General features: G+C 40.4%; 2 protein-coding genes across 2 annotated transcripts; both read right to left on the bottom strand.

Moving 5' to 3' along the window:
* Window positions 1–677: 677 nt before the first annotated feature.
* Window positions 678–1,216, bottom strand: LOC140145645 (uncharacterized). The gene is made up of 2 exons (XM_072167333.1): window positions 1,075–1,216; window positions 678–1,042 (listed from the first exon to the last, which is right to left on the bottom strand). The coding sequence occupies exons 1-2, from the start codon at window positions 1,214–1,216 to the stop codon at window positions 678–680; spliced, it is 507 nt and encodes a 168-aa protein (XP_072023434.1).
* An 80-nt stretch (window positions 1,217–1,296) lies between these two features.
* On the bottom strand, window positions 1,297–1,815 carry LOC140145643 (uncharacterized). Its single transcript, XM_072167332.1, has one exon. The coding sequence runs from the start codon at window positions 1,813–1,815 to the stop codon at window positions 1,297–1,299; it is 519 nt and encodes a 172-aa protein (XP_072023433.1).
* Window positions 1,816–13,673: the final 11,858 nt, after the last annotated feature.

Here is a 13,673-nt window from a genome sequence, read left to right as displayed (position 1 = left end):
CACTTACACTTACAGTTACAGGATTGATGGGATTAATTATAGGTTTAGGCCTTTCAGTACCCCATATCCATTTTCTTTCCAGTGCTGATCAATCTTTCCTTTAAACTGATTTGTAGTATTAACTCCAACAACATCTTCAGGAAGGTTATTCCACACATCTACCACTCGCTGGGAGAAGAAGAACTTCCTCAAATTCAAACCTTTCTTCAGCTGCCTTTTGAAGAGTTTGAATTTGTGACCCCTGGTGCCTGTGTTATGAGACATGGTGAAAAGCTGATCTGGGTGGATATCTTCCAAGCCGTTGAGAATTTTGAAGACCTCGATCAAGTCACCTCTCAGTCGCCTGATCTCCAAGGGATACAGGTTCAGTTCTTCAAGTCTTTCTTGGTAGGGCTTCTCCCTCAGGCTTGGAACCAGTTTGGTAGCTCTTCTCTGGATCTTCTCAATGGCTTTGATGTCTTTTACCAGGTAGGGGTTCCATGCCTGCACACAGTATTCTATGTGTGGGCGAATGTATGCCTTATACAAGATAGGGAAGCTCTCCTTGTCAATGTGCTTGAAAGTTCTCTTAATAATCCTCAGGCTAGTCATAGCTTTGTTGGCTGCCTTTGTGCATTGCAGACTTGGTGTGCAGTCGTCTGTAATGTATACACCTAGATCTTTCTCCTCTTTAGCTGTCATGATTTCTTCTTCCCTAGAACATAGCTTCTCTCATTGTTGTTTATTCCCATGTGCATGCACTTGCATTTGGAGGCATTAAACCGGAGGAGCCACGATTCTGACCAATCTTTGAGATGGTTTAGGTCTTCCTGGATATCATCACCTCCTTTAGAGCTGTTCTTCTGGACCCTGTTGTAAAGCTTTGTGTCATCAGCAAACATCTTTGTTTTGGACGATACCACTTCTGGCAGATCATTGACATACAGGGACGAAAAGGATTGGTCCCAATACTGAGCCCTGCAGATGCGCCCGCTTAGGACATCAGCCCACTCTGATAAGCCTTTCCTTACTCCAACTTGTTGTTTCCTGTCTTGTAGGAAAGCTGCAATCCATTCAAGGATTTTGCGGAGATACCATAGGCTCTCAGCTTTGACAAAAAGCCTTTTGTGAGGACTGTGTCAAAGGCTTTTGAGTAATCAAGGTAGATAACATCAACTCCAAATCCTTCATCTAAGCTGTCTGTCACATCTTCTAAGGTGGTGAGCAAATTAGACATGCATGATCTTCCACTGGTGAAACCATGTTGATCCTCTGAAAGAAGGTTGTTCTGGTTTACATGCTTGAGTATAGCATCCCTCAGTAGTGACTCCATGATCTTGCAGGGTACACTGGTAAGACTGACTGGTCTGTAATTACCTGCCTGACTCTTGACCCCTTCTTAAATATTGGGGACACTCTTGCTTGCTTCCAGTCATCTGGGATGTTACCCTCCTCCAGCGATTTTGTGAAGATCTTGAACAGGGGTACTGCCATCTCACTCTTGCATTCTTTCAAAACATAAGGATGTATTTGGTCTATTCCAGGTGATTTGTCTTCCTTCAATGCATGCAACTTCTTCTCAACATCATCTACAGTAAACGCCGCCCCACATAATTTTTCAATGCCGGGACACCTGTCTGGTAATGTTGGCACATCTCCATCAGGTTCATTGGTAAACACACTCTTGAAGAAGTTGTTTAAGACATTTGCTGTTTCCTGATCTGTTTTTGTCAGCTCACCTTTCTCGTCTTCAAGTTGTGAAACTCCTGCTTTCACCTTCTGCTTGGCTCTAACGTAGCTGTAGAAAGCCTTGGGTTTCTTTTTGAAATTCTTCATTATCTTCTTTTCATACTCCACCTGTGCTCTTCTGACTCTCTTTTTGGTCTTGTTGCTCTGCTTTCTGTACTCAGCGTAGTCTTTGTACTGCAGGGTCTTTCTGTATTTCTGGTACCTGTTGTGTTTCTTCTTGATTGATCGTTTAACACCCTTCTTTTTTCACTGGTGCGTCGTGCTTCGCGTCTTACTCTCGTTACCATGATCCTCGATGGATTTCTTGTACTCGTCTTTGAAGATATTCCATGCACTATTACAACTTGTGCCATGAAGAATGTCTTCCCAGTCAATTTCACTAAAGTGACTCTTGATCTTGTTGTAGTCCCCTTTGCTGTAGTTGTAACTCTTGGTGTTGTTATTCACTTCTTGAAAATTGGACCTTGTCTCATACTCCCAGTGCAGCCCGTCGTGGTCACTGCTTCCAAGCGGCGCTAGGTGATTTATAATGCTAACCATCTGCTCATCTCTGGAAAGGACTAAATCCAACATCGATGGTTTCTGACCAATTCTCCTCCTAGTTGGTTTTTCTACATGTTGCACTAGGTATTCGTCTTGTGTGACATCGTAAAACTTCCTCGCTTCTGCTGGGTTTGGACCACTGCCAACAGTGCCCTGGATCCAGTTGATCTCTGGGTAGTTGAAATCTCCCATGATTAGAAGATGTGTAACATTCTTCACTTTGGCAGTGTTTTTCAGCTGATCGTAAAGCTTCCGACTGTTTTGCTCCGTACTGTTGGGACTTCGTAGCAGAGTCCAACTAGCAAGTTGTCTTGCCTTTCCAACTTGATCAGACACCAGACCGAGGTATTGAAATCATTGTCCATCTCTTGACATGCAACTGCTGATAGAGACTCATGAATGTAAAGTAGTGTTGGCCGATACCGATCTGTGAATCGGAGATCGGTGCCGATATGGACTGCATCGGCCTTGAATCTGAATCGGCAGATGATCTATCAGCTGCCGATCTAGCTTACCGATCTCTGAACTTGACAGTAATAAAAGTACACAACAATTCTTTAAGCTTACCATTACTTTCTTATGTAACATTACTACTATTTAATGCCAATATATTTCCAAAAAACGTTGTTACCACCGCAAGAATCATGTCGTTTCATACTGTATTTTATAATATTATCCACTCAGTGACAACACTCCCGACTGTACAGTGCGTCCCTGGGAAAAAATTTAAACACTTTAACACTCGACATGTGCGCCCTTCAATGTCGGGTTTCCCAAGGTGAATTTGAGGGCATGTTATTTTTAGAATCGCGCACATTCGCGCTATTCCTACTCACACGGACGATTTCATCTCTTAATCTCCGAACACGTGAATTCTTTCTGTAAACAACTCTGCACAACCAATCAGGATGGGAATTCGCGGTATTCCCCAATAAATCATATGCATAAATTATTATAATATCGATGGAGCTGATTTAGCTGCAGGGTCATCGAATCAATTCGCGCAGTGATTCGCCTAACTTGGTACACACGCAAATCAAAGTTGATTCGCGGAGAAGAAAGAAGAATAAAACAATTAAGAGAAATGGATTAATGAATAAACTTCCGACAATCGGAGGCACTGAGTGAGTAACGCTGGGACTGTATATTTGATTTGATCAGCATCAGTAAAAAAATGTTGTTAGAAATTCAATTAACAATTTATTTAATCGTGAATGAATGTACTATCTTAATATTCTGAATTCAAACAAAGTAAAATAAATATTGAAGTTTAAACACATTAAAAAATTAAAATGTAAATAAAGATAACACGCTTCTGTATAGAATGTTTTGTTTACAATAACCACAACATTCCTTGGCTGAATAACATTTTATCATGACCCAATTCCCAGGTCAACTACGGTCCAAGTTGTGTCCCCTTTTGTTTATGATTCGCTGTCTTCTGTGTAGAGTGTTTGTTTACAATCGTGACCCAATTCTCAGGTTAATTACGGTCCAAGTTGTGCCCCCTTTTGTTTATGATTTGCCGCTGTCTGCACTCATGTATCGCGTGTTTGGGTGGTCGGTGCCAAAGTTGAGCTCATGATTGCGACGGGACCACGTGCTCATCCTGCTTCGACCGCATCAAACAAGTTCATGCACATGCGCAACAACAGCTAGCTTGACGAAAAAAAAAGCATGATGCACGCTACTTCGGCATTTAAAAGAAATATAAATTCACACAGAAAATCAACAGACACGGAAAGTTTTTGGAATGAATTTTTATTGGAAAACGCAAATGTCAAGCTTTCAACTGTATTATTTTGAGATGGGTTTCTGGAAATAGACAGAATGTTACGTTTTATCTACCAGCTTCAGATGGAACCGTTTTAAAGCATGATGATGAGGCAAGAATGTAAGCTTCTTTTTTTTTTAAATACATTGGTGATCTAAACTTGTCGGTAAAACAACTTAATTTTCCGCTTTGAAAATTAGTCATGTTTATTTTAGGCACGGGATCGCCACGCATTGGTATTTTCACACGTGTTTTCACGGTTTTGGTTGGAATTTGTGACATCACGGAAATCACATTTTTTGTCAAATGACCTCACGGAGTTTTGCCTTAAAAATCACGAGTTTTACCGGGCCTAGACTTGGGGTGTAAAAAAATGGTATTTTATTTGGGTTGATATTGACATGAAAAACTTCTAAAACGGTCATCATATTACATAGTTACAGGTTTGGGGAATTAAGCTTTGACCGTTAACATTACTGGGGCCCGACTTGAATGAACTTGTACTGGTTGTAGAATAACATTTAAGGAATCTGAATCGGGATCGGATCGGCCCGATCTGCTAATTTTCAGATCGGAGATCGGCAGATCCGATCTTGGGTTGGATCGGCCAACACTAATGTAAAGAATAACCCCGCCTCCTCTACCGGTAGGTGAGTCCTTGTCTATTCGGAACATAGCGTAATTCTCAAAAGTAACTTCACTATCCATGATAGTCGCGTTGCACCATGTCTCCGTTATTCCAATTACATCTGGATGTAAGTCATCAATTATTGCTTCAAGCTCTGTCCTCTTGTTCACCAAGCTCTGGGCATTAGTGTAATAGCAGGTGATCTTTCTTGTACTTTTGGAACCATCAGTGGATGTCCCCTCTTCGTAAATCTCTTCCTCTGTGCTTTCATACTTAATTTCTTCTTGTGTCTTGTCTACTTCATCTCTGTCTACTTCATTCCTAGGATCAATGGACCGGAAGTCTGACCCATCATTATCTGAATACTCATACTTATTTTCTTCATGTGTCTTGTCTACTTCATCTCTGTCTACTTCCTTCCTAGGACCAATGGACCGGAAGTCCCAACCCATCACTGTCTGAAGTACAACTTGTATAGTGATCATCATCTTCTTCGGTCTATACTCATTAGACACGTCTCCCACACTCGGTCTATAACTATTAGACCGATCTTCTTGACTACTACTACCACTAGTTGTAGAGTCGTCATCATGACTAATACCACTTGTACTAGACTCATCTTCGTCTTGTGAATTACACACATCTCTATTAGATCTGTAACTGTAAGTTAGTCCACCATCTTGACTAACTCTTGTAGACTCATCATCATCTCTAGGCCTGTGATTTTTTATTGACCTTGCATCTTCACTTTGTCCAAAACTTATGGACTTCTCATCACATGATCTATCACTTGTCTTTGTAGACCAATCCTCATTACTGACGTCTTCGCTGAAACACTTCCAGGCATCAGCTCTAGATGATCTGTGGCTTTCAGATCCCAACTTACTGTACTTGCTGTCATGCTTCTTGGCATCAGCTGTATGTGTCTAATTCTTTTAGACTCATCTCTTGGTGCGACGTCACGTGCTTGGTGCTGACGTGCTAAGTGCATGTGTGCTGTCGCGTTGTTGTGTTACTTGAATTAAACTTCCTCCTCTCCTCCTCCTTGTCTCCTTCCACCTCCACGAAAGGGCTGGTCGCTTTTAACGATCCTCCGATTTCTGATGACTAACTCACTTTCACCTTGTTCTTTCTGTTGTTCAGATCTGCAATTTAAGCTTTCTATTTTGCACTCTTTCCTGGTAAGTTAAATCCGGGTGATATATACAATACTCATGGCCGCCATCAATTTGTCTCAGTTTCTTGGCATTTGCCCAGGCTTTCTTCTTCACATACCCGTCACTAACAGTAACTTTCAGTAGTCGTGGTCTCTTGTTGGTGTTGTTCGATTTCTTCCCTAGTCTAACAGGCTGGGTGACTCTCGCCCTTAACTTCTAGTTGATCCAGAATATCAGTCACTTGCTTCGCATCATATGCTTCCTATCTTCACTCTGTGTACTACTGGACTCTGGTATGTTGTGTACTATTAGATTGCATTGCCTGTTGTTCCTCTCTCTCTGCTCCTCTAAGTAGTGCTAAACCTTCTCCTCAATCATTTCTTCTAATCTTTCTTCTCTGTTGATAGTAGCTTGCTCAAGTTTCCTAAACCCTTCAATCATTACATCAAGCTTCTTCTTCACTTCCATCATTTCATCTGTTTGTTTACCTGGACTACCACGTGAGGCCCCTACCTTGAACGAAGCAGGTCACCGCTGGAATGCATGCATCACAAAACCACATGAGGTTAGCCTGGTATTTACTTTTCTTGGTTAGTAATTTGTACTCTGTCTGATTGAAGCCTGCACACGACTGATGTTCCCATCTGCCACATTTATCACAACAAACAGCCTTATCTTCCTCATTAACTTGCTTTCGCAAGATAGGGCAGGACACGTGAGGGTCTCTTCAACTACTTCTTCACTTTGTTTAACACTACGGGGGGTTGGTATGCCAGGTAGAATACGTGATCTAGTACTAGGTGACATTGCCATTGGACTTGCTTTAAGCTTACTACTACTTGCCATGCTACTGATAGCTCTACCGGTTCTCTCACGGCGGTGGCTGTCTGGTGTCATTGGACTTACTTTACTAGCACTACCAGTTCTTTCATGGCGATGACTATCTGTTAATAAGCTTGAGGCACTGGTGTTCAAATTACTCTGCTTGGCGCTGACCATCGGAGTACTACCAGCACTAGTACCAGTACAACTCCCGTTCCCGGGCCCGTCATGTTCATGGCCGCCATCTTGGATTTTTTGTTTACTACTACTGCGGGCATGACGGGTTTTAGATTTTTCAGTTTCACTTGTTACAGACTGTGTTCTGCCTCGCTCTGACCATGATGAATGGATATGGGGACTTAGCTTAACCCTAAATATATCTCAATCAAACCTGAACGGTCCTCTTCTTCAGCAAAATCTTGATTTTTCTTCCAAAAATATCACGACATTCGGCAAAACAAGTCTGAACACTACACGGTGTTTCTAGTTTCAGAAACTGTATCTTTTGAGCAAGATTTGCGTATTTTGGACAGTCTAAAATTTTGCTGAAGTGTAATTTTAGCAACATTTTTGATGCAATCGCCTGTCGTGATCGGGCTGTGTTTACTTCTGACCTTCCATTGCTTTTTACACGGTGTCATGCTTCAGCGAATCCGACTACATTTTGAATGAAAGGTCTCTAGCCTAGAATGTGAAGCTATCGGTGAGCAAATTCTTGGCTAGAGTTCTCGAGCAATGTAAACATTGTGGCTATTTTTAATTTTATTATTTTCCATTAATCTAAAAATTATAATATACAATCAAAACTGCTCAAGCGTATTCATTTATACAAACTATAGTACTAGATACCTTTCAGTATTCATTTCCGGAATAAAATTTGAGTATTGTTGTGTAATCTTACGGCATGATTTGATGACCATGAATCACTCAATCACTCAGACAAAATGTTTTGGTACAGACAACCCGCAACCCGGAAGTGTTTGTTGTTTACCTCGCGGTAATTGGATGAGTCTATTTTGTATGTAGGGAGTATGAAGTAGGGAAACAGTCTTATTTCTTTAATTTAAAACAAATTGCACTTTGTCACCCAAAATTAAAGCATTATTTATACATCATGACACTTTTATACTTGGAAAATAGTTATAGAATATTATATTTACCCGCTTTTCAATTATATAAAGTGAGGCGTTCAAATTGAGATGCACTTTTGTACCTATTTACAATGGATTTGTCAGCAAAAAACCGAGAGTGAAAAAAGCTGCAAGAGTAAAGGTGATGCATGGAGAATTTTGGTCAAGACGAAACACAGTAAATTATAGACCATTTATACAATCATATAAAATGGTATTTCGAGATGCTTTCTGCTAGTAAAGAACAAGGCTGTTGTTATCCGGTAAGATTGCATGTTTAGTCGAAATTTGATCAACATGATCAAAGAAGTTGCTCATAAACCGGCTCATAAATTCTCTGTGGATCAGCAATGAGATAATCAAATGATGAAGCTTGAGCATGTATCTGTATCTGTATCTGTAGCAATACTGCTCAACGCTTCATGTTCATCATGTTGAGCTTGAAGTTGAAGCTTTTTAACTTAAAACTGGCATAACTGGAGGGATATGGAATACCCGAAAACTGGAAGTACTACACATAGTTGCATAAACATGATAAATAGGTGGATACATGGATTAAACATAAACAGAGGGTACATGTACTGTAGTTGTATATCAGGTTGGACACATCACACTACCGCAGTGATGTGTCCAGTTCGTCGCCGAACTTGCATATAACATGGAGAGCTTAGCATAACGGCCTGCCTATTTACGCTTCCTGAAAACACTCTTGCACATAACATACAAAACCACAAATTCACTAACTTCAACTTGCACTACCGACACCATGAAAATATTTTAATTATTACCGATCCTTCAGAATACTTGCAAATATTGGCAGTTTCATAAAATCCTGCTGCTGAAAATCGTAAATTCCACAATCTTCTGTCAGATCCAGGTCAGGAATCACAGGTGGGCGAATCTACCAGCGTGACAAGACCAGAGATAATAAAAGGATGAGAGGCCACGCCTGCACAAATAGCTAGCCTGATTGGCAAGCGCCGTAAGCTGGCCAGATCTTCTCACGGTCGTATGATGAGTAGAGACCATAGAGCCCTATATAGGGCTCTGTGGAAGAAACAGTTCTAATTTTGAAGCCATGGATAATATATTCATTTATACGAGAACCATATTTTGTACCAATCACAGAACAGAATTTCACTTACTCACAGCTGTCAATCATTCTTGTGAAACGAAGCTCCGCCTAGTATCAAGGTCTTCTTCTGCTTAGCATTGGTTGTGCGCATTAACTAGCCTCCAGCACAAATCCTGTGCACGCATCAGGTTGGATGGGCGGTTTACGCCTGGTTTACACAACAGGAACTGCGATGCATCCTAAACTGGATCGATTTCCGTGTATTCGCATTGCATGGTGGGTAATCGCCTCGCCAATTTATGTAGCTCCACGTTCACAACAGTTTAAAAAATCAACACAGGTAAATCCATAAAAAAATTAACATGGACACAAAATTGACGTAGCTTATGTAATTCAAATAATAAAATAATAAAATGTAATATTATCATGATAGATGCACGTTTTATTAAAACTTGAAAAGATTATTAAGTCCAATAATTTGTTCGAGATAGCTTGCACGAGTCACAAAATGGCGCACCATCACGCATTCTCTTCATGTGCCGACATTAGTAACTCATAGTGACTGTCCTCAAACTAGCGCCAGTGTGTCACAGGCCTGATAACGACCCCAGGTAATTTTATGCAGAAAGTTTTTTCATGCGAACAGCTGCAGGTGACAATTAAACAATGAACACGGCTTGTTTATGTACATGCGTGGGGAGGCTTGTACATCAGCTGGCGTGTTTTGGACATGTTCGAGGCGTAAAAGTGTCGTTTTTCTTCACCAGAAAAATACCAGCGATGACCAGTTTTTTGTGGGCTATTGGATTTACAGGTATGTCGGTTCGTCATAGGGTAGAAATGATAGCTGTACAATTTGTATAACATACAGTTTAACATAGGCCTAAACATTTATGGGCACAAATCGACCTTCCATTATTATGCACAAGTATGTGGAAGTGGCAGGCATACTGTAGTTGTACCCTGTGTAAAGATAGTCACTTGTGCTGAGCATGAAATTGGTCACTTATCGCTCACTGTTCAAAATGTGACATCTACACCAATTACAATCCCCGAAACTGTCCACTTTTTAGCCGACCTCAATTCCGAAACATTTAGTGATAGTTAAAAATGCGATCCCCAACCCTTTGGCAAAGGCTTTGGTTACCTTTGGACGAATTTTTCGAAATCTCCGCGGGGTCTCCGTGTCTGAAATTCCCCGTACAAACATCGAAAATGTCGCAATTCTCAGTTCTCGGTGATGATACTATATCCGCATCGCTGTTTTCATACATGAATATGCATATCTCTGACCCCTGTAAGGTCAAAAAGCGTGGCGTTGATTTCAACCAATCCGATCCACCGCTTAATAAGCAGCTTGATACTGGCGCCATATCTGAGGTGACCAGGAGGCAGGAGCTACCATTTTGGTAAACTGAACTCGACTCGTATGCGTTCTTTTGGTTCACATAAATCGAACAAAATTTTCAATAACGGGTAATAGTATGATTTCAATTTTTTATTAATGAAGTTACTTGTAGTTTTGAGGAATGACAAAGTTGTTTTTTGGAAACTTAGATGTTGTTTCAACTGATGATGTAGGATCGCAAGGTGAGTGAATTCGTGAAGAGATTTGCTTGTTTGAGTGATAGTAGGATACGGGATGTAGGCTAGTCCTCTGTGTTTGACCCGGCCCGACGTCTCAATTCAGCTAACGCTCAATTAACGTACCTGTTACCAGACAGCAATACTGCGTGTACATGTATGGAACCAGATATACTGTAGTTGTTGATGGAGAGCAATCAAGGACAGGTATAATATATGGCGATGTGTTATCACTATATATCAGGTGTGCAAAAAGGACAGGGCATCATTATCATATTATTATTAGGCCATACTCTCTTTGCTCTTCATCAATGACCTACATCTGCTCAACTTCACATTTTGATCAAACATCACATTTTGACCAAACATCACATTTTGATCAAAAATCACAATTTTTATTACTTATACAAGATTCTGAAAAAAAAACCCTAAAACCATGTTGTAATTTCATTCTGGTGTACCAGAACGAAATTCAAATTTGACAATATTTATGCTAAACAAATAAATCTGCAAGAATTTTTTTGTACATAAACATTATGTAGGTAGAGGTTTCCAGTGGTATAAAAATCTCAACTTTTTTTGAGAAAAGTTGGGGATGAGAACTTTGGATCACAAATGCCCTTTTATGGCATTTTAATGATTCATCAGTGCAGATATCCACGTAAAAAAAAGCTTATTCCCAAAATTTCCAGTTGATTCGATTTTATGCTTGCAAGTTATGCATGATTATGTGTATTACACTGATCCAAGGCATAGACAATGTGTTGTAATTTCGTTCTGGTATACCAGAACAAAATTCAAATTTCTCGATATCTTTGCTAAATGAATTAATCTGCAAGAAATTTTTGGTACATTCCATTATGTAGCCAGAGGTTTCCAGTGATATAAAAATCTCAACTTTTTTTGAGAAAAGTGGGGGATGAAGCTGTGGATCACGAGAAATGCCCTTTTAATTGAATAGGTTCAATGACATTCTTCTTGTCTCTCTTTCTTTGCAGATTCCATCATGACCCTATTTTGGCTTTGAGATGTCTCAATATCCTGACCTTTTAGTATTATATTTGTAGCTTAGTTATGCCTTTATCAAATGGTAAGTATACGCTTGATTAATATCATCTTGCTGAACACATTGTATTATTTCTGCTCTTTAAAATAAGATGGCTGAAAAAGATGAAAAATATGGCAAACAAGCAAACCACAATATTTTTAGCTTTCAGTCTTTTATGTTTGGGCTAAACCAGGAAATAAATAAGATTAGGAAGTGACACTTGAGATAAAAGTAATACAACTAGGAAGTCGCCATTACCTTGCCATCATCGTGAGGCCTGGAACACTACGCGATTTCTACCCGACTGCATCGCGCCCGTGCTCGCTGCTCAAGTCATGAAAATTACCAGTAAAATGCGTGGCTTGCTGCATCCACGGTTAGACTTTTTCAAGCATGCGACAGTGCATTTTTTTCAAATGTTGAACAGCTTTTTAATACTTTTAATTACATTTCTTAGCGCATCCATGACTTAATTTATCAAATACATTAAATCAACCAACAATCCCGCTTATCCGCCAAGATTTATAAAAGAAAACACTGTTTCAAACACTAAAATTAACCTAATCTCACATGAGCGATACATCGTAAGACTTGGCGATAGTCTATTCAGATATCGTTGTCAAGCTCGAGGTGATTGACCCGAATGATTGACAGTTGGGAAGCGTACTGTTACGCAGTGAGTCATGGTGCTGGGAGCTGCTGGGATGAGCGTTGGCGGTGCTGGCGACTGCCGAGTCGACGGTGCCGCCAGCACCCTTTTCTCCAAGATGGCGGCGCCCATGCTGGTACCAACTTTGTGGTTCGCGGCAGCTTCTGTACAGCATACCTTAAGCGCGGCAAATTTGGCCAAATTTGGAGAATCGGCGAATCACTGTCAGCCCCTTGGCCAAACCATCACCTGGTCCCTGACATGTAGCCCAATGGGAAGAGCAACACTGTCTCTCCTCATGGATTACTCACCAAGTAAATCTGAAAATACATGTATTTGCAATCATTTTATTCATTTATTTCATAATTTTATTTATTATTAATTTATTTATCTATTTGTTTGTTTGTAAGATACAGGGCTCAAGTATAAAATATAGGAGCGGAATATATAATTGCAACTGATGAATGTGGATGGGGTAAACCATCCACACGAAACTATATATTGCTATATATGTGACCCCAGTGTTGTAGTCCGAGTCCTCGCCATCCGAGTCCGAAGTCCTTGGTGTCCGAGTCCAAGTCCGTGGGAGTCCCGAGTCCCTGCCAATTTCTGATGTCCGAGTCCCGAGTCCCGAGTCCGAGTCCTCAATGTTCGAGTCCAGTCCGAGTCCAAGTCCTATGTATCAAATTCAAGCCCGGGGTTTTCACCAATACTTTCTCAACATATAGCCTTTACTTTACCAGAATTTTAGTTCTATATTATTTTCTTATAAATACATAATTTGCTAGTCCCACCTAGCATGCCTAGTATTGTTTTGGGGCTGTGCAATAATTATGCTGAGCCGGGAGGTGAAATTGCCAAAATGCTTATCCTTCTCGGCCTGCCAAAATCGTTTTCTCCCCTCTCGACCTGCCAAAATCTTTGCACCCCTTTGCACATGCCATTTTTTGGGATCCTAATTTACAAACCATAAATGGTTTAGATAATTATGTTTCGAAAGTGCAGCGAGCAGGGGAAATATGTATTATGTACAAAGCGCTTCCGCACTGTTTTCTAATAATACGCCTTTTAGAGCTGCCTTATTTGAAAGGTGCCCATATGTGCAGCAAAATTGCTTCACCCTCCCTTTCATTCGGTAAAAATGTTTTACCCTTAGGTAGCATACCTTGAAACAGAATATAATCACAGACTCATAGTAACTTATTATAGGCTTGTGTTTTGAGAGGCAAAAGATGCAGTCAGGGTCCTTTTCAGGCTCTCCGCAGTCCCACTTAACACATTTGCATCATGCTCCAGTTCATTGAGCCTAACACTCTGAAAATTGTAGGTCTTTAGCTCAAATTTGGAAATATTTTGAATTTGTTAGCTCCAAAGCCTATAATTTGGCCCAACTTTAGTTCACAGACCTCCACAAAAATGTTGAAATTTCAGTTCATCAAGCCCTATTTTGCACCAAAATCAGTTCTTATAGTTCCCAAAGTTCGGCTACCACGACACCCCTACCAAAAATTTAACCAGAGTATTATTATTCATGT

The sequence above is a fragment of the Amphiura filiformis genome, unplaced genomic scaffold (assembly GCF_039555335.1).
Source record: "Amphiura filiformis unplaced genomic scaffold, Afil_fr2py scaffold_511, whole genome shotgun sequence".
NCBI lineage: Eukaryota > Metazoa > Echinodermata > Ophiuroidea > Amphilepidida > Amphiuridae > Amphiura > Amphiura filiformis.
The sequence above is the reverse complement of the archived record's forward strand: the minus strand, read 5'-3'. Positions and strand labels throughout refer to the sequence as shown.